The sequence below is a fragment of the Patella vulgata genome, chromosome 7, assembly GCF_932274485.2.
Source record: "Patella vulgata chromosome 7, xgPatVulg1.2, whole genome shotgun sequence".
In the NCBI taxonomy this organism is placed as follows: domain Eukaryota; kingdom Metazoa; phylum Mollusca; class Gastropoda; family Patellidae; genus Patella; species Patella vulgata.
Genome location: NC_065885.2, coordinates 19868677 through 19890943, shown reverse-complemented (window position 1 = coordinate 19890943; position 22267 = coordinate 19868677). Strand labels below are relative to the sequence as shown.

Below are 22267 nucleotides of genomic sequence, written 5' to 3'. Positions count from 1 at the left end.
CACATTCTTTTTAACTGTTAAAACATGTTAGATATTACACATGGTTTTATATTACTCTCTTATGAAAGGATTAAATTTCTGATGAATAGATGAATAACATACTAAATTTGATTAATTCAACCTTTAAGTACATATTATAATTTATTTTGAAAAAAATAATAGTGTAATATCTTGTTTCAAATGATAAAATACATTGTCAGACCAAGAAATATGGCATTAAAAAGAAGACCATTTTGGAGTCAGAATGACTCAGTGAGTATGGAGCCAGCTCACTAACCAGGAGGTACCAGGTTCGATCCTGGTAATGGCTGAGAAAATTCCTCATGATATTCGAACCTGATTTCCCCTCTTAAGTGGTGCATGTACATAACAGAGGGTCTTGCAAGAAAAAGTGTTTAGTTATCGGTCGAGAAGAAAAACTGAGATTCTCTCATAGTCATAGCACACTGAATGGCATATGCATTTCTTCATTAAATTAGCCTGTTGAACAAAATGGACAATGTTTACGTATATGTACATGTAGAGTAAGTATATGGACAGGTGTAAAAATGATATACGAAATAGGGTTTAATGTCTTACTTTTCTGCACCAACTGGGCTAATGAACTAAAGATGGATATTTTGCAGCCCTATACAGCCTATAATGGTTAGATAAATTAGCTGAGTATATTGGCATTATAGTGTAAATGTTTATATCTGAACACATTCAGCACTGACTGAATTTACAGTACTAATCAAATGTGTCACCAATAGGTCAGACCTTATTAGGAAAGGCTACAAGCTCTTTTTAATCATCATGAAACATGACTTGACTAGATCCGTGTCAATATACTCTTGTTTTTCTAGTTACAATGACATATCTCAACATCAGGACATGAAAACTTCTGATTACTTCATTTAAAGGACATCCTTATTCCTGTACTTATCAAGTTCACCGTTATCAATGTTACAAAATATGTAAAAGTGGGTCTGTCGGTCTTAATCACATACCAAATCAAAAGGCACAATGCTTGTCAAACTAAAAGACGCCTTACATTTTGCAAGTATGACGTACAAAAGATTTGTATTGCGAAAAGTACCTTTCTTTAATTTTACAGCCACCAATCTGATTAAAACACAGATCCTATTTTGTTTCATTTTTATAGTTCAAAATTCCGTTTTACTTGTCTTCACAACACTAGGATCTGGAAGAGTTGTTATATAACAGGTGTTCTAGTTGATGTGTGGGATTAGCCACTGAAACGTCTATTACGGCAAGTTCTTGCGTGCTCTGCACAGAACTGTGGGTAAACCCCTAGAAACATTAATGCTGATTGATTAATCAATGTCTGACGTCATAGGGTCAAAAGCTACTTGTATGACCCTTGATGCGACCTCCCAGTACAACTGGCCAGATCTTCATGTAGTGTAGGCCATCGGAAGTATAAAAAAAATAAAACAAAATATAGATCTGTATTTTAATCAGATTGTACAGCCACCTGCTAGCTATATATACAGCATTTCATTAATACATCCAGTTTCACTTAGTTTAAAGTAGCTAAGTCTCTAACTCAATATCATCCAAAATCTTCAACATAGGACACGATTTATTTGTCAAATTAAATCAACATTCATGTCGTGATCTTACCGGAAAAAGATGGGCTTTAGATATCCAATATTTAAGACAAAATAAACATTTTACCATTGGTACACGAATCGTGTACCATAATGCGCTTCAGCCCCAGTTGTATCAAGAGACTCGAGGGACGAGGCTAGACACATTGCACCAAATCTAACGGCGTATGTAGACTGGAATAACCAGACGCTAGGAATTTGCACTCGCTTGAGACTGCAGGCTTATTTTGCCGAACATAACTGATTTGAAATTGGAGTAAAAACGGAAACCATTGAATGTAAATCAGTTTATATACATTCATAATACAGTATTATATGCGTTGCGATCCACTTTTGTCCATTTCTAGGTCCCAAATGTTAGCGATTTAGCACCTTTAAGTCATACTTGCTAATCAAAAATTTTGTTTTAATTACTTTTAAACTTGGCATGACTACAGAAATTATGACTTTAGCTATATTATCATTAAAGTAAAGCCCTTCATGACATTTGTTATTTTACTATTTCAATTCAATACAATTCCTACCTCTAATTCACAATCTTCTGTAATGATGACGAAATAAGTTTTTATAGGCATGCTAAAAACACATCATTCGTACATCTCAAATTATTCCAGCAATACAGTCCAATCACACAACATAAAAACTACTCCAAATATTTGACCTCGATGAGAACAACTTGTTGAGTGTTATCCATCAAATAATGAGGTTGATTTCCTGATTAATCCTTCAATGAATCAATCATATCTCGGTGACTTGATGTCAATCATTTTCATAACTCAATCTATCTCATCACCTCAGACTCGGTCCATGTTTAATTATAAACTTCTTATATTAACATTCTTTTGATATTTCTATAGGTGAGTATTATTATAAATATTTAACTGATGAAGCATAAAAAATTAATGACAATGGTAAGACTCAAGCCGAGGTCAAAGAAATATCTGCTTCTGTCTATGTTCCCAGCACAGTATACAACTAAATGCAATTGGTCATGGTCGAACATTTAAAAATGTAAGCAGTCAATAAAACCTGATACATGTTTTAATTTCTGAACAGGTAAAAGAGCTTATTGAACCATATGTTTCATTATACAATAGATTTTGATGTAATATAAGTATGGAGTATAGCAACATGTATTTACTGTACTCAAGGTATTATCTGGCTGATTGTGTGTGTATTTTCAGATTTCCACAGATCCAATCTCTGAATCTTAGCAGAACCTCTCTAAAATAATTGACCATTACATATCAAAAAAACATCCAAACATCCACAATTATCTGGCTGATTGTATGTGTGTTTTCAGATTTTCACAGATCCAATCTCTGAATCTTAGAAGAATCTCTCTAAAATATTTGACCATTACATATCAAAAAAACATCCAAATATCTACAATTATATATTAATATCACTATCAAAACGTAAAATTAACTTTGAAGGCAGAGGAATCTCATGAACTTCTTTTTGCTTAACTGACTACTATGGATGTTTCTGAACTGGTATTACCATATTGTCTTCACCAGATGAACTACATCATACATATATATATTAGAATATATATCTATCATCATTTACATTACAAAACAATTTCTAAGTTTACCTTTGAAATGGACCATCTGCGATTCTTCATTTCTGTAACTTTTATAGAATAACTTATATCTACACTAAAAGAGGCTAAAGTAAAAGCACTTCCTATTTCTTATATTGTTTTATAAAAACCACCTGTTCCACGGTAATACCTGACGTTTGCACCAAATCCCTTTCATCCAGTCGTAAAATCTATTAGCAATAATATAGTAATTATCAAGGTAGATTGTGCCGTCAAGACGCCTGTTGGCAATAATGATTAAGCTTGCTAGCAGGGTGGCTTCCAGTTTTACCAAAATAACCCCCAGTATAAATATAAACAACTGTATCTTATACCCTTATTATCATCTCTTCTTTTATAATACTATAACAAAAGTCATATTTCTACTCAAGTGACTTTCTAAAAGATGTTAACCTCTTGTCTAGTTTGTAAGAATGAAAATAACTTTTCAGCCAAAACAAACTTGATAAAAAAAAGAATACAATAACGTTTTTCAGGAAATTTTGATCACAAAAACTAAATTGTGTTTTTTTACGGAATATTAGAATTTAACATTGCCAGTAATGAAGTCCTTGATGCTTTGTTCACCTTTTGTAAATGGCTTAAAATTTCTTCGTATACTACACTTATATTAACAGGTACATGTATGTATCATATCTTGTACTTTTCAGCTCTTAAATAAATAAATGATTATATTGTAAAATGCCCATGGTCATTATATAATTTACATTTTATTACCAGATAATTCAAATTCTATAAATAACATAGCAATATGGGAAATTTCTGATCTTTAGTATTCCAATTATTTCTGTGTAAATTTTCTGCTATCAGGTACCGGTACTGGTACTAATAGGATTTATCATTTAATGCCTTGTAATATCATAAGATATATATTAATTAGACAATACACATGATTGTTTTATTAATATTTCAGGTAATATAATATGTACATACCGTTGCTATCTGCCACATTATTCACAATTATTCTAACTTCTGACTATTACTCCATTTTCACAATTATTCCAAAACTTTTAATATTTCTACCGAAGATGATTTTTCTTATCAAAATTAATTTTTGGTTTGGTAGATTTATAACTATCAAATAAGTATCTTAAAAATTCCATTGATTTTTTAAAATGTCTCTGTATATAAAGACCAAACCAAACAAGTCACCTTTTGTAATTTTTCAAACAACTTATAAAAACGTAAGAGTTCTCTGAATGGAAAACATAATACTATTTTATGGAAAGAAAATCAAGTCATTTATCAAGAGATAACGCATATTTTTTTAAGACAAATGTATACTCTGGCCAATTCGTTTTGTAATATGTTATATTTCACAGCAGTAGAAGTAATGAGATACAAGTTTAACGTCTATATATCATCATTTACTAAACTATTCTATATATGAAGACTATTTTATAATCATTAGATCAACATCAATCAAATATTAGTGTACTTATTATATACACTTGTTTTTTTAATGTGTTTATGTGTAGAAGTCACCCACATTCCTTAGTCAAACTTCTAACAATTAGGGCACCATGGTGGCTTAAAGTGAGTAAGACATTGGCTCAATAACCTTGAGGTCCCATGTTCGAACGCTGCGTTGGCCCGAAAAGTTCATCAGGATTTTCCGATATGGTTACCTCTTGTCAGTGGTGCCTAGCAAGGGACAACATATAGTCATTTGGATGGGATGAAAAACCAAGATCCTGTGTACACATTGATGTGCATGTAAAAGATCCCTAGGCAGTTGGAATTCAATATAAGAGTAGGCCTTGTATTAATCTCCCTCATAGCACACTGTATGGCATATGCCCATCTTCATTAGGTCAGTTAGGAGCAAACCCCATTTCATTTCATTTCTTGTTGTGTAGATCGCATTTGGGATATTTTTTCCAGTACAGTATTATTTCATTTGTTAATATCGGAACAATGTTTTGAGGAGAGGGGTAATATAGGCTATGCCTGTTCCCTGATCCCTTTTCATAAATTTGAAATAAAATATTGTTTTTAAAAAAAAACAAAAAAAACCATGCCAATATTCAGAGCTTTGTCATTCAAAAACCTTGCAAATACTTCAATGGTCAGAGACCACTATATTTTTTCAAGAAACTTTTCAAGGACTGTTTGGAAGTTTCAAGATGGGTCTAACCTAACAAAATTAGCACATACATTAATCAGTGCTACTTCTTTTTTGTTTAACGTCAGTATATTGGCTAGAAACTTGCTTAGAAGTTTATCATCAGGAGTAGTCATACTAATTATGGTACTAAACAGTATAAATTATATAATATCTATATGTAATACATTATCTAGTATATAATTAGCTTTAACACCTGTATTATTTGGAGCTGTTATATTAATAGTAAACCTATAGATTAACATTATTATTTCTAATATTAAAAGTGCAATAAGCCTGATCATTCAAAAGTCAAAATAATGTACTTTATTAGGCAATTAAGCACATCTGTAAAAATTTGGTAGCACAATGAGGTTTAACATGCACTCGACATAAACTAGGTCATTTCGGGACTAACACATGGTTCAGTTTTATTTCAATAATTCACTTGCACATAGGGGTCTTTAGCAGTGGGAGGAAACAGGAGGACTTGGAGAAAACCCACGAGGTTGTACAGGCGACCCTACTCTTTGTCACCTACAGTACAACCGAGAATTGAAACCACGCTTGACTCAATGACAGACCCCGTTTACCATATATTAAATTTGTCAACACTGCAGTCTGTAGTATATATTGTATATCATAATCATATCAATTATTTAAAATGGTATCAAATTTGTAATTCTTTTCATCTTTCATTCAAATTTACATGGTTCAGCAGACTTTCTAATTTCTTAAAATGAATATATTTGTACCCTGTATTTTTCCTGGTTATAAATCTGCAATATCCAGACTTTTAACAATTTGTTCTATAAACAAATACTCCAATCTTCACAAACCCAAGTTTATCAATAGATTTTGAAAGCACATAATTTCATGGGGACACCTTACTTTGATCCCTTGATAAATTTCTATTAAAAATATACACATGATTTCACAAAACACTGTTCACACACTTGAGATCACATTGCAATCTTCTAATCTATATCCACAGATGCAATTTCTAATAACAATAATTTTCAATCAGTTGATTAATATATCACTGTTTGTCACATTATATACCAAATATTGCTCCATATTTTTAAACTATCCTTTCAGGTCAGACTTTTTCACAAACTGTGTGTTACATATGTATACCCATCTACCATGTTGATATATCAATAACATTCAATAAGATGATCAAGATAACAAGCGTTTATCATGTATACCACAGGTACCCTTTATAAACACAGGTAGTGCCTTTACAAAATATATCTATATACCAGGTACATGTAAATATATCAATAAGTCAATCAAGATAAGTCGAGTCTATCACCTATACCTGTTTAGCTTCAGGTAAAACTGCATAAACACAAAGTAATGACTCCAATATAATATTCCATATCACTATCATTATTATAAAACAGTTCAATATACATATATATATCAATCAGTTAGTCAAGATAAGTATTGTTTATCTCGTATACCATGCTTAGCTTCAGGTATAACAACTATAATGTATGTAATATGTAGGTAATAGAAGTAATAGCTTGTCTTTGTTTCTATGCCTGAATGAATCTAGTCAATGAACTCTGCTGGCTATCATCAAGTTTTATTTAATGATATACCAGTATGTAACCTCTATAATAAATAATGTTAATATCTCTTGTTATATACCTATGTACAATGTAGATATAACATATGTAAATATGTTTTATGTACTAATGTGACCATGTATATTGTACACATGTATATACTATGTACAGGTATCTATGGATGAATTGTGTACAAATATTCCAAATATTCATGTCCGTATAAGACGAGCCCTTTCCACAGAAAAATGAAAAAGAAGTTTGGTTGTAAACAAGACTTAGGACAATTCTTCTTTGCCAAACGACTTGTGTTTCCCCTGAAATATCAAGTTCACAAACCAAATGCAGACTTCTCGATAAACAAGACAACCATTAATATAAGTAATTGACAGTAAACGGTCAGCAGTTAATGAAACAAATGTATGTAATGAACAACAACAATAAAGTAGGTTGGGAATTTTTTCACTAATTTTACTCACATCCCACGAAAAAGGATGAACCATTTCTTGAAATGCTTAAACCGGGTTTGGAGCTAGCTTTTGTCCTCAGTGTTAATACTTTTAATGTTAATGCACCATACTAATTAAATTAACCACCATTAATTTTGCTTCTTATCCTGTGGTAGTGTAATGGATATGTCAGAATATAATGTTCCAATAATACCCCACCTACATGCAGTGAAGGATGTTATGCAAGTGGCAGGGTAAACATTCTCTTTCTGGAAATCCGGACACTACTTATTATTAATCCATTTGTATACACATCATAACTATTTTCATTTATTCTATTTGTATTTTCACGGGCACATGAAACAAATTTTGTTGCAGTTACTGAGTTATTGGAAAAAATGTCAAAGAATTATAATTTTCAACAAATACCTTTTCTTATTTTTCAATTTTAAAAAACACCAACATGAAGTACATGTATCACAAATTTAATGTCTCTATATTAGTCTACTTAAGAAACTGTCTTTTAACATTGGTCATTGAAAAATGAGTTACCTCCCCTTGTACATGTATGGCTGTGTCATGGCTGTGTCATGGCTGTGTCCGTATACATGTAACTACACCTAAACTTGATTGTGAATTGATGTTACCTACATGTATATATCATTCAGGTTCAGATACTTTTGAAGTGATAGACATGTGGAGAATTTAGGAATTGGAATTACTTGAACAAATTTTTTCAGTTTATTTAATATTTTTTTTTTTATATTTTTTTTTCTAAGTAATTGATTATAGTTAAAATTAAATAAGGGTCATTTCCATTATAATCTTAGAATGTGCTGTGTATAATAAAGATAGGTTTCAGTCCTAGAAAATAAGATCTTTTTTAACTGCTGTGTTTATGTGGTTGTCATGACACACTCAACAAAATTGGCATTCACTTAAATATTTAAACTTAAACATGCATTATGCAAGAGCTAAATCTGCCTATTGCAGGTCTTTCTTTAGGCCTGAAATGTTTTCTAAAGTATTAATTAGACATTAATTAACTGATCCAGGCCTTAATCAACTCTCGATGGCATCAGATTTTTCCTCGATATTAAATAGATTAGAATGGTTCAGCGATACTTTGATTTAATCAAATATGGAAGACCGAGACTTAGCTTCGATCAACCAGTGCGGTGGTTGAAATTATTGCACACATATGTCAAACCTTCAAAGGCTAATATCTTCGCTTGCAATAGAGTAATTTGAATGAAATTTTCAAATTATTCATTTTACATCATCTACTTTCGAACTATTATAGCAAGAATGGCTAGTTCTTTATCTAAATCTTACATAATGTATCTTTAAGTTTCTGTTTCTAGTAGCTGTGGTAGTCACTGTTGCATTTGGTGGACATTGACCTATAAGGTGGTGATAACCTTATGTCAATCGAAATAATTTGTTATTATATAATCAGTCTCTAACTTTAATCATACTAAATGCTAAGCATGCATATTAATATAGAAATTTTATAAGCTCTATTACAATAAACAATATTCAATAATCTCAGTTCTTTAACATTGTTAAATGTAAATAAACACTATTTTGCTTGGTTGCCAACTAATTTAAGAAGTTTGGGTTTCATATTTTAATTCGAGCAAATGTAGGATATCTTCAGATAGAGTGAACTGTATAACCCTTATACTAATTTGTGCATAAAGCAAAGATTGGACAATATTTTTACTTTTAAGTTAAAGTGTAGAAGTTGATTAACATCCTGATGAATTTGATTGAAACAGTGGAACCACAGTGGCTCAGTGGGTAGGTGCTGGCTCACAAACCAGGAGGTCCAGGGTTTCCTCACGTCAGGTGTGCAGAACAAATGGCCTGGCAAGGACAGCTGTTTAGTCGATCAGATGTGGCAAAAGCTGAGCTCCTGTGTACACATTCACTCGCACGGAAAAGTACAGTTGGATTTCGAAATAAAGCAGTAGCACCGGTGTCCGGGCATAATGTCAGACTGTATGGCGTATGACCATATTCAATAGCCCAGTCAGCTAAAGTAGGACCTTAAACCCCATTTCATTTTATTGAAACAGAACCAAGTTAAAGTATTAATAGTACATGTATTGTTTATATTGCACAGCAAGTTTATATCTGTCTAGACTTCCATTCAAATAATAACATATACACCTGTTGGTCATTCAACTCTAATTACACAAATATTTCATCTATGTATGATCTAATTCAGTTCAATTCACAAATAAATAAATTCATAATGTGATTATTATGAGCTGAGAATGATGAAAACCTGATTAGTAACGTTATTTTAAATTTTCATCAATAACTTGCAATTTAAATGTACATCTGAATAACCTCTGCTTATTTTATATGGAAGAATTATGGTTAAGTAAAATAAAGGGGGTATCATATGTAAACTAAATCTGTTGGTGAACTGAATTAAATTTATATCCATGTCATTCCATGTACCTCTGAGTTGTGCCTTGAAATGCCATTTTCAGGTTAATTTAAGCTTGTCAGTGAAATAAATTATGGAGATTTTTCCCCAAAAGCTCACTTGGCCACCACCTATAAATAGTCAAGCAGACTCTGTAGAAGACAGCTGTATTACAAAATACAGAACTTGCAAAAAAAACAGTTTGGATAAATATATATGGGCACAACCTAAGTGGATTTATAAAATAGTAAAATATGACATCTGGAATGTTAGTATTGTAAACACAACCACCTCATGCTCATGCGCTATGTAAAGTGGGACATACATGTATTACTAAGTCTAGATTGTCTGCGATATCACCTCGGTGGAAGCGGACGTTAAATAAAGCTATTTCACACAGACAATTTCATGGATCAATTCTTGTAAGCACAACAATTATTTTACAGATTATTAAATCATTGTCCATAATTTCTAATTTCAGGATTAAATTCTCAGCATTTTAACCTTCAGGTTTCAATTCTGGGCTTTTTTAACATTGAATTTTAAATTCTAAGAATTTTTAACCTTCGGGTCTCAATTCTGACCTTTAGTTGCACTTTTCAAGAAGTCTATCTGAGGCCCACAGCTTCCACCCTCTCACAAACTCTCTATCAACAGCTGTGCATTAAATTAAACATACAGATTTTATTTTCATGTTGGCATTCTAATCCTATGTTGTTTTTTTTATTATTTCTATTATTCTATTGTTATCCATTATCTTGCACTCTTAACTTTGAATCTATATGGGATGCTAATGAACTTTAAAATAAAGACCAAATTACAATGCTTATATAGAGGGTTATGGTCGTGGATGTGAACAACTAACTTTTTATTATGTGATAGTATTAGGACAGGTCGTATCCTACACTACATTACAATATTGACTTAGATCAACCCACTTCATTCTAAACACAATGGGTAGCAAACTTTGGTAAAACTTCAAACAATAATGAAAGAATGTTATTCATCTATTTTCATGAATAACTCAACTGGTTGTATATCTTAACTCTGACTAGTTATTATCTTTTACCATATTTTAGCATAGTCTTGTTAATAATTACCAGTATTCATAATACCCATGGGTTATTTTATTGATGTGGGGTCCAATATCTGACATAGATACTAAAATTTTAAGTAATCTCAATTACTGATAAAATTATACCATTTGAAGGACAGTTGGTGATTTCTCATTGTTGAGTTCCAAAAAAAAGATATTAACGTCTTTACACGACAAGTTATGAAGTTACGTACAGATTTCTTGTGTAAAGGGACACCAAATTCTTGATACAAACTGAAAAATCTCTGTAGATTTTAAATAAAATAAAGATTTTACAAAATTGTAGAAGTTTGTTTGACCTTAACAATCCATATGAACTACTTGTAAAGCAGTATCATGAAAATTCAACATAGAAAGGTTTACTGTGATACTGAGTATTGCGGTTTCACATATAAAGGGACACCAAATGTTGATGACTTGAAAAGAGCAAGGTAATATTTCAAGATTGTTGGCATTGTTACAAGAAAGCAAAGAAAATAATGTAGCATTGGTTATATACGTGTATACTAATACAATGTCTAGTTAATAATAGGGACTCAAAAGTTTTGGTTTCCCATTTTCATAATAATATTATCCCTGAATACCAAGGAAGCGATAACTTCCATTTATGGAAGAATACTGTTGTTTTGACCCACAATTATAACTTCCAACATCTATGTGTCATATGTAGGAGGTAATTTCGATAACAACATAAATACAGGGGTGCTAAACTTTGATTCTAACTTATTCAGAACATATCCAATCGCTGAGCCATCGTCTGCTTCAGGTATGTATATCATGTGACCATAAACTAAACATCTTTCTCTCTCTCTGACATATTTCACAGCAAATAGAGAGCATTACAATCGGCATAAACAAGCACTTCGTAAAATAAAAGGACTTGAATTTCCAATATCGACAGAGCTAATGAAATTTTCAGACAATTTTACACAATAGGGCTGATAACGTTTTCGGAATTTGTTATTGATTTCCACTTCAAAAATATTTTGTTTTGATTTTTCAAATAATACAACGTAAATATTAGGGAAAATTTACGTTGTGAGACGTGATTGAAAATCCTCCTGTTGAGATAACTTATCATTTGTTTAGAAATGAAAAATTAGTAAACAAAATATTAGATTCTCTGCTGCATGTTCTGTGAAAATATTTGGAAATACCGGTATTTATCTTGTGCTCAACATGGGCCAATTGTTAAATTGTTAAGTACAAAATGTCCCCAAAATGTAACACAAAAATTCAGGGACACCAGGAATTGTAACATTGAAAAATTAAATCACAAACCGCTTTTGAATATTTTAAAAGTAAATAAGTATAAAATAATAAACATATTACATGACCAATTACTCTTTTCAACAATTGGTGATCAGAAAACAGGTGTTTTTGTTGCTTTGAGCAATGATATGTATGACTTTTCATTCGGACCCCATATTTGTGGAATGACCCATATACATCATGTACAGTCTAGTTCAGATTCATTAACCAAGTTTTTCCTAATATACAATCAAAGTAAACCAGATTAAAAAATAGGTTGTCAGGCAACAGAAGTTAATTAAAGATATTTCACACACACATGCAACAGCCGATACATGAAAGTCTGATGTCCAGCTTACATTGTTGTTGCATTGTAAATCTTTGTAAATATAGAGCAAAATCTGTATGACATAATATCATTATAAAGTGTGGACAAGGTTGCATGACACAATCAAGGATGATAACTAATTATCAGTATTGTTGATCGGATTCTTCATTTTACTAGTCTGAACAATGCAGATAAATATCAAGCAGATCAGATGATAATCTGTCGATTGAGCAGTCACAAAAATTTACAAAGTGAAGATTACATGTGCTATAACTCTTAGAACTATTTGTTGAAATTTAGTAGGATTCTTTACTTCACAAATCTTAACAATGCATATAAGTTTCACATAGATCAATTGACAATTTCGTCACTGAAATGCTAACCAGATTTTACGAAGTGAACAATATCAATAACACTAGAAACAATTATGCATATTTAATTTATGCATATACATGTAGCATATAATATAAATTTCAAACATAGCATATGATTCACCACTGAACACGGTCCATAGCTCCCAAAGCATTTAATGGAAGTTATGTTGTCAATATCTTTTTTGATATCTCAAATTACAAGGCTTTAATTTAAGGAGAATAATTCTTTTTTAAAACAAAATTAATTGTAGGGTTAGGTACAAACACATGATACCAATAAGAATTTCTCCTAAACCATACAAAATTGGTGAAAATATGACTACACATAAAGATGAAAGATACAAAAAAAAAATTAGTATGTAAGACCTCTTAAACTGTATTGTAATAAAAGGTACAGCCCTACTCTGTTCATTATTAGAGCTGACCAATTGTACGTGTCTATCTGATTTAACACAGTCATGTCAATATGTTCTAGTATTTGTTTTCAACATGTACATTTTATTGTGTTTTGACTTTAACACCTCCATCATAAATATTTCTGATGTACAAACACTAATGAGCTCAACCCTAAATGCTGAAAGAGAAAAATTGGAAAAGCCACAAAAAATTGTGTATTTTATGATAAAATTGTTTTTGCTTTCTCTAAATTCATCTACATGTACAAAGTTAAATTATCAATTATCAATTATCATTTATTATCATACTTACCCCTTTCAATTCAAATAGTTTTACCAAGTTCTGAACTGATCTTCTTGATCCTGCTCTGACCAGATTTACTAAGCTACGTTCACGCTTTTGAACCTTAGCAACCAATGATTCGTCCTTGGAAACATTAGGTACATCCATAGACTTTGATCTTCTGGCTCGGAAACGACTTCGGGATCTACTTCGAGTCTCCCTATTGGTTTTCACCTCTGGATCCTCCCGGATGCTGACACGTTTTTTACTCTTCATGGACATAATGTCTGACTGATTATTAGCCAATAGTGGTCAAAGATATCCAATTCACAGAATCACAATTAACATGGCTTAATCCTTATTTGTCACTTTGTGACACAGTTTCAGGGTGTAAAATATATTCCAAGGTTGCATCAATTATGATCATTTGGTCTTTATTACAACATTGGCATACTATTGAAAACTGCTTCTAATCAGATTATAATTTCTCTGTTTTAGTGTCAAATTTATGAAAATTCTCTTATAAATGTCAGCGATTTGTTATTGTATTTTAATCCTCTTGTTGGGTTCAGAAAAACAGACAGAGACACCCACTCATTATCAGAGAAATTAGCTAAATAAAAAAGCTATTGTCAATTTGTCAAAATTCTTCCTTAAGAAAACACCCACATTTTCACATATTCTTCTTCATTTTGAACAAAAAACCAAATCAGTAGATGAAACACACATAGCAAATTCTTTCAAAAGGATGACATCCGTTAAAACATTTTAAAATATTTTGCATCACTATACAACAAATGTAACTTTTTAAACGAAAAAACCTACAGTGTGAGAACCACATAGAGGGGGTTAGTTGAATTCAGTCACCCATGAAATAAATTCTGTAAATGTATGACCACAAACAGATGAAATAAAAAAATAAAACTGTTTTAAATTCATCTCCATGTATCACAGAAAGCTTTCACACACATAATATAATCCACATTACTGGAATTCCTATATTGCAGGTTTTATTAATATAAAATGTTTTGAGTTTGTGATTGTTGAACCCATGGTGGTTCACGGTTTCACAGGATACATTTGACAAGCTGTCACTCGATAGTCACCACTTGATGTCCACCTTAAATTAAATAATGCACACTGTAGAACACAATACAAATGAAATAAATAACAATTTGCTAACTTTAGTAAAGGAGAGTAAGAAAATAATCAAGTCCACAACTAAATATTCCCACATTGAGTTCACTAATTGTCTTCCACAGAAATAGAAACAAAATGCTGTTTTTCAAAGACTTATTCTAAATTTTTCTGCAAACTTTTTCCAAAGAAATATTCCACACTAAAAGATAGGAAATACAAAATAAAATTTTCTAATAATTTTTCAACTTATCAAGATGAGATATTCCACAAAACTAAAGAATACAAACTCGGTCCAAAAACATTAGTGTGAGATGTCCCATTGCAAGTATTCAACCACACCTTATGAAAGCCTAAACCTGATATACTATGATTAATCAACAACTAATTCAAACTGTCAAATTAAACATACAGTGCATCTACATGTAATTGCCAACAACAGTATCAAATAGACTGGATGTTAATTAAAAATATTATTTATAAATACTATAATATTCAATTAAACTATACATACTGTATCCATTTATATCGCACCATAAGCATGCTCATTAACATGAACAGGTGTCACTGTTACTGAACGATTAAATATATTCAATTATATACAATCTACTTATTTCTATATTTAAATATTTGGATGCTTTTCTTTTATTGGATTATTATTATTCTCAAATTTTCTGCATTGTGTGAAGTATTCCTAGGATATTACATAATGTATATTTGCCCATATAACAGTGTTTCCACTGGACAAAACCCCAAAATACCTTTGAATTCTACTTCCAAAATTGCATGATGTTTCGGGAACCTTAAGTCTTGAATAAAAACATTTAGCAACCTGCTCGGGGTGGGAATGTTTAATCTAGCTTCAGAATCATCAGTGGAAATATTGTCAAACAGAAACTAATTCATAATAAATCTTATTTCAAGTCTAACCCACATCCCCTCTTAAAAATGAACTTTATTTTAACTCCATGAAATTGTAACCCACACATCAAATTTCAACCCATATATTTCTTTGTTAACAACAATGTTGTCACCAACAACTTCAACAAAATTTATTTAAATGCAGAATTACAAAAATGATCTGTTAATGAAATTCAAACCAACATCCCCTTATAACAATTTGCAGGTCACTAACGGGTAGAATAAAATCTACATGAATGAACAACAATTCTGTCAACATGATTGTATTATGACATGTACATTATCATATTAATGTTATTATTCTAGTTAACATTTTATATGGCACTTTCAGGTCAACACAATCATTAAAGTGGCTGGCACTGGAGCCAGGTTTCCTAACAGCCACTGGTAGGTATTTATATTTAAATCTTCCCAATTCAACACTATGAAATATAAGAAATACAGATGAAATGCTGCTTTATATACTCCATATTGACACTACAAAAGGTGACTTTTTTTCCAAAATCAATTGAGTGGTATCAAGGAAGATTTTAATTTAAGAAAATCTTTACACATATAAAACTTAATCAATCACAGATGGTTTAAACAAATTCTTTCCAACTGACAACAAGTAAATAGTTTGTCTTTAAAATGTCACTTTAAACATGATGTCTGTAGATTACATGCTCTGCATGAGGGGTTAGGTAAAGTTGAACTTGTGGGGGAGTTGTACCAATCATTATTAATGTCATATGTAATCGCATTGCAATTGACAGACAGTTTCCTCCTAATCAATCAATCATGTCATCATTTATAACACAATGTCACCTATGATATCCTCCACAATTTTCTAAACACATCACAAGAGCTTAATACAAGTTTCTAATAAGTACATCATAAATACTCATTCTACCAACTACTTCTACAAGTTTCTAATAGACAAGTCATAATCACAAGAACTCAACCCAATTATGCACATTATAAACAGCCATTCATTTAACATCAACTGTAATCTTCCCCAAGTTTGAAATACACACCCATTCAAACTCCTATCAACTGCAGTCTTATATAACAAATTCAATGTACTACTTACAAAAAATATAATTCTTCAATTATGCATGTTACTCTTTGTCATTTTCATGGTTCTATTAGGTAAACCAGTTGTCAATATCTTCTAAACATGGGAAGTGGTATTAAGTGTTCTAAAAATAGTGGGCATACTTTGTTCTCCTATGGTATAAACCTTTGATGATTTAGTCCTAGGCATACTGTGTACTCCTATGGTAACCTTTGATGACTCTGACATAGGCATACTGTGTTCTCCTTTAACTATGGTAAACTTTAATGATTCTGTCATCATATTCCTTATTCCATCTATTTAACAAGTAGATAAATACAAGCAGTCAAAGTTTTAAATGGTTTCAAAAGACAAAAGTATTAGAGATGAAATCCAGAATTTATCTCATGGGTGAAGATCAACTTGATCAAAACACAGATCCCACAGAACTGACATCCTTAAATCAAACACTATATCTATCCAAGAAGACAATACAGGAATATTCCAGCATTAACAAAAAAATTTTCGGTATACTTGAGAGAGGAATCCAATTTGAAGTTAGATACACAGTTGATGTCAAGAATTACATAAAGTTCACTTTATCTAAACAGACGACAATTCTCCACCTACATCAAATTATACAAACTGTAAATATATATGTATAATGTCTCGATTACCATAAAAACTTTAATAGAAAATAAATATACAAATACCGGTTCCACCCATTGCCGCTGGTATTCCTGTTTTTCAACATAACTGAGTATTGTTTTTCTGAGAGAATGCTAATTCTAACAATTTCTGAAGTGTAAAGTAAATACCTCTTAATTCTTAAGTCGGTGTAAAATATATCACAACACTTATTCATTTGTAATAGGTATACTTCTATCAAAACAGAGTACATCCTTTCTATGTGGGCCATTTATGAACCAAACCCTTGAAATAAGATCGGAAAATTTTTGGGGACACAAAGCGGAAAACATCATTTCAACCTTGTATTGTATTTCAGAGAAATGAACTATTACTCTTAGGTCATGTTCACAAAGCATTTAATTCACAATTTCAATGATCATTACTTCCTTCACTCCCAACTGTTGCTTCATGAAAGAAGTGACGTGAATGCTTACTCTTTCTGGAACACCTGATACCACTTTTGTTAACACAATAATAGGAATTCACATAAATAAATTTGTGATGTACATGAAATAAAAAACCATTAAAACTGAATCAAACCTATTTGAAGAAATAAACCCATCTAATTAGAAACTAGATAAAGACTTATTTCAAGTAAAAAAATCTTAATGTTAGCCACCATTACAAAGCCTACACATGTAATAGGAATGCTTATTCAGCTTATTAATTCTATTGAGATACACACAAGCTATTGACTGTCACACTTTCATGAATTTATCCCAGTGTTTATGTAGTATGAATCATTTAATAATAAAATAAACGCATTATATATAAATTGTATCTGTATGATAACAGCATGAAATGAAACCGATTCAAAGAGGATTTCAACAATATCATTTATACTTTTTAGTTATTTAAACATTTTCTTCGAATTTAAAATATTCCTTTGACTTTATAAGCAGGCTTAAATTGATGGTCTTCATTCTTAAGTTTAGGAAATAAAACAACCCATAAAACATGTACAAAAGTACAATAGAAATATTTTAAATATGTGAACTTTTTAAATGAGAAGTGATATCAAGTGTTTTAAGTATTACCACATGTTCAACATCACTACAAGTATTTTTTAAGCTATGGAAAGATAGTTCAGAACCTGGACTTTCATCTAGCTACACAAACTCCTCAGATATAAGACGAGATGTTCTAGAAAAAGTGAACATACAAAACCTCATGCATGACACCAGACACTACTTTGAATTATAGTTTGGACTTAAATAGCTAAAGGGGTGCTATGGTGGCTCAGTGCGTAAGATGTTGGGAGGTCCAAAGTACACTTTGGTGAGTATGTACACGAACCCTTGACAGTTCGAATTTGAAATAAGAGTAGGCTGTAGCACTGATGTCCAGGAAAAATTTCCCTTATAGGACACTGTATGGCGTATGCCTGTCTTGGCATCTTCATTAACCCAGTTGGAGCAGAAAAGTAGGACGTTAAACCGTGCATTTCATTTCATTCACTACATTATCCCAGTTGGAGCAGAACAGTAGGACGGAAAACCGTGCATTTCATTTCATTTCATTCACTTGAATAGCTGAAGATTTACTAGGTAGAAAACATTATATAGCCAATAAAACAACCTGAGCAATATCTAACATCCAGGCAGACAGGAAACCTTTCATCATTATTTATCAAAAAAATATTTCACAAGTCTTGATAACAGGTTAAAAAAATTCCTTTAATATCAACATTAACAACGATAAACCTCAACACCTTACTAACAAATGGTTCTACTTTATAAAATAATCCACAGTTGGCAAAAAACTCACATTAAACAAATAGATAACACCTGGCAAAAAACTTGGTGGTGTTGAGATACATACATTGTACTTCTTAATCTTATAAGTACTGAAAATTGGTACAATCTTTAAAAAAAACAAAAGTGAGTCAACAAATAGCCATGTAATCAGGACTTCATGTATCATATACATCTGTTGGATTTGCGGTAGGCCAAAAATTGTAATAAATAAACCATTTTTATCCAAATTCCTAAAATTGGTGGTTAAAACAAAAAAATTATATTACCAGTAAAGTTCCATTCATCCATACAAATTAATGATGTGATTGAATCAAATCAAGTACAATTAACATGAACAAAATTTGTTGACTTCCCAGAATCACATTTATCTTTGGCACTTTCTACCCACATGTAGCATTTTTCTGCATAGCAATAACTTTGAGAGACTTTGTCATTACAGATATTTTGAAATTATCATTAGGGATATTAGAACTCATTACAATTATTCAATGAAATGATATTTTAACATCCTTTAATACTGGCAGTCATACTCTAAATTTGGAAGACTTAACACTCAAATGCTGAAGACTTAACTAGTGCAGTAGTATTTACTATTTCTACAAATAATCTCCATATCAAATAATAAATAGCAGGCTAATTTACTCCTCATTCTGATTCAGAATACTATCACACATTGATAATATCAACCCTCACCTGACAAGTGATGCACAATATCAACTGTAGGTAACATTCTAAATTCATATTTGTTGGTTATACAGCAAGCAAATTTCTGAATACACTTTAAAGATATTCCACTGAAAAGATTGTAGCCTTCAACTTTCAAATTTGATGACTTTCACATCTTGACCAGTTCTTTAATTATTATGTCTGTCACTTAGTCTGATAGTAGAGTTTTAATCTCTTTGAAATGATTATCATTTATCCAGGTCTCTGGTTCTCACATATCAAACAAGACCAGTTTCCTATCTCACACATCTTTTTCCAGGTATGAATGAATCCTATAACTGTTTGAAATCCTTTCTCTAACTTATCAAAATTAATCAAACACAAAAAGATTTAATCACTTTCATCACATGGTCTTCATCCATCTTACATATCCAGACACCAGTTTTCTAATCAATCAAACAAGTTCTAATCCTGATTTATTAAACATACACTGACTTTTCTTTGTACTTCTAGTTTAAAATATCAATTTTATGACCTGCTCACTTTTGTAAGTATTAAAATAATAAATTTGTATGGGTGACATGGACCAAGTATCATTTGGGTATTTCACATACATATGGTTAAAAATTGGTATCATTCACAAGGCAGTGTAGGCTAACATTTTCTTAACATTGGTGCATTTCTTTTTCCAGCTTGTACTAGAAGTCATTAACAGATCAAAAATCAAGATCTCTTTGTCATATCAATCGACTTCATCTACATGTATATTTAGCTGCTGGTACATAATCCATCTTCATGTACAACACTTAACAAATCAATCCAAAATTATCATCTTCACAAACAACAGATTTCAAATCCATCAAAGAGAATCAACGATTAAAGACTTAACAGATTAGCATACCAGCAGTGACACTGACAGCACTGGTCAAGTTTATAGAAAGATTGACACAGTCAACTGACAGACACCTGTTGTAAACCTCAAATACATACATAAAAGATCACATATCTAGGTCTATCACTTTCTTATCTATTAGCTCATCATCACAAAACAAATAACTATGTCTTAGTTCACACAGTTCAGATAATTTGCTTGGACTTGTAAAAAGTAGGATCTCTATCTGAAGGATCAGACAAAGTCTCAGTGTGAACCAGGTATGGGATTTTGCCCGTATATTCCGGACTTATCCAACACTATTTTCCACTGTGAACACAACCTTTTCTTAATCCATATTTCTAGGAGCTGTTTATACATAATAACCAAAATTTATTAGCTATGTGAACTCCTCAAATGATACAGGGTACTACATGTATCTAGTGTTTTATGTCTTTCTTATAAGAAATTCGATGGTAATTGCAATGAGTTTAAACTTCACTTACAATCTAAACTTGTTTAATTCTAAAGGGTCAGTCACAGCATAACAACAGTAGTCCAACCAATATTTGTTTCAGTGGAAGCCCAGACCATTTTGGGTGAATTGAGTAAAGCAGACACCCAGTCAAATTTAACATATGGTTAAGGTGGGGAGTGACATCCAGACAGAATGATAAATTTGTCATAGGCAAACTACAATCGGAAATCAACTTCATTCTTATCTTATTTATTTTCCAACCAAATCATTTTACTAATCTTAAAGTGGCAAATTTCTAATAGTACCCAAAAATTAATTTTGTGATAAAGACCTACTAAAATAATTTAAAAAAAAAGAAAGAGATCCGCTTCTTTAATTTATCGTTGATTGATATTAGAAATTATCACAGATTTAAAATATTACATTATAACCAGAAACTTGAGTAGTAAATTAATATGGTTTGAACTATGATGTACACTTAATATGTAATTAATCATGAATTGTAAGTGAAGTCTAATTACAGTATATATTAGAAAATAGCAGTCACATTGAATGAGGATTTTATCATTTGAATATTCTTAGTCACAATTTGAATGCCATTCAAATATTGGTATACAATAGTTGAAATGATTAATTTATTGGACCAGTTTTGGTACATTTTCAGATTTACAGGAACTGTAGATTTTCTAATCAATATAATTCTTCTGTCACAATTATAATCTCTTTATTAAAGTTTCTTACTTGGTGAATATTTTATAAAAGAGATTGGGATTTAACTTCATTGAATACAAACCAGGACATGCAGTAGACATCAACAACAACACTATTATTATAGACTTAATTCCTGTTCTCTTGAATCAAATTCTAATGATGAATTCATCAATATATTATCTATATCTGTTTCATCCAAAGGAAATCATCACAACTATGACTATTTTCATATGTCCTCCTTGAACCTTTAAATCAAAGAAAAACTGAAGACAATACTTTAAGCATAGGTTTATCCTTTGGTCATTCAATAACTTTGATGTTTCTTAGCCAGGGACAGTAGAAGTGATAAGCTTCTATATGCTCTATCCTATCACAGATAAAATACTTCCATTTATAATAGGCTAAAGAATTAAGTACCAGTAACCTTCTTTAGTAATAAAAAGATGTTCATTCCATTAAAAAGAATACTTATCAACTTATTCTGTCCTCT

General features: G+C 31.3%; 1 protein-coding gene across 4 annotated transcripts in view; it reads right to left on the bottom strand.

The window, feature by feature from the left end:
* LOC126826914 (FERM domain-containing protein 4A) overlaps positions 1 to 22267 on the bottom strand; it is a 117733-nt gene that overhangs the window by 77717 nt on the left and 17749 nt on the right. For 2 of the 4 annotated variants that reach the window (XM_050556049.2, XM_050556050.2), the window contains exon 1: positions 13541 to 13981. The exons of 1 other annotated variant lie outside the window; for it this stretch is intronic. In XM_050556049.2, coding sequence (XP_050412006.1) covers positions 13541 to 13792 — 252 coding nt within the window. In that variant the 5' untranslated portion in view covers positions 13793 to 13981. Of the gene's footprint in view, positions 1 to 13540; positions 13984 to 22267 lie in introns of those variants that run through there. One more of the 4 variants, XM_050556048.2, reaches the window with a different exon arrangement.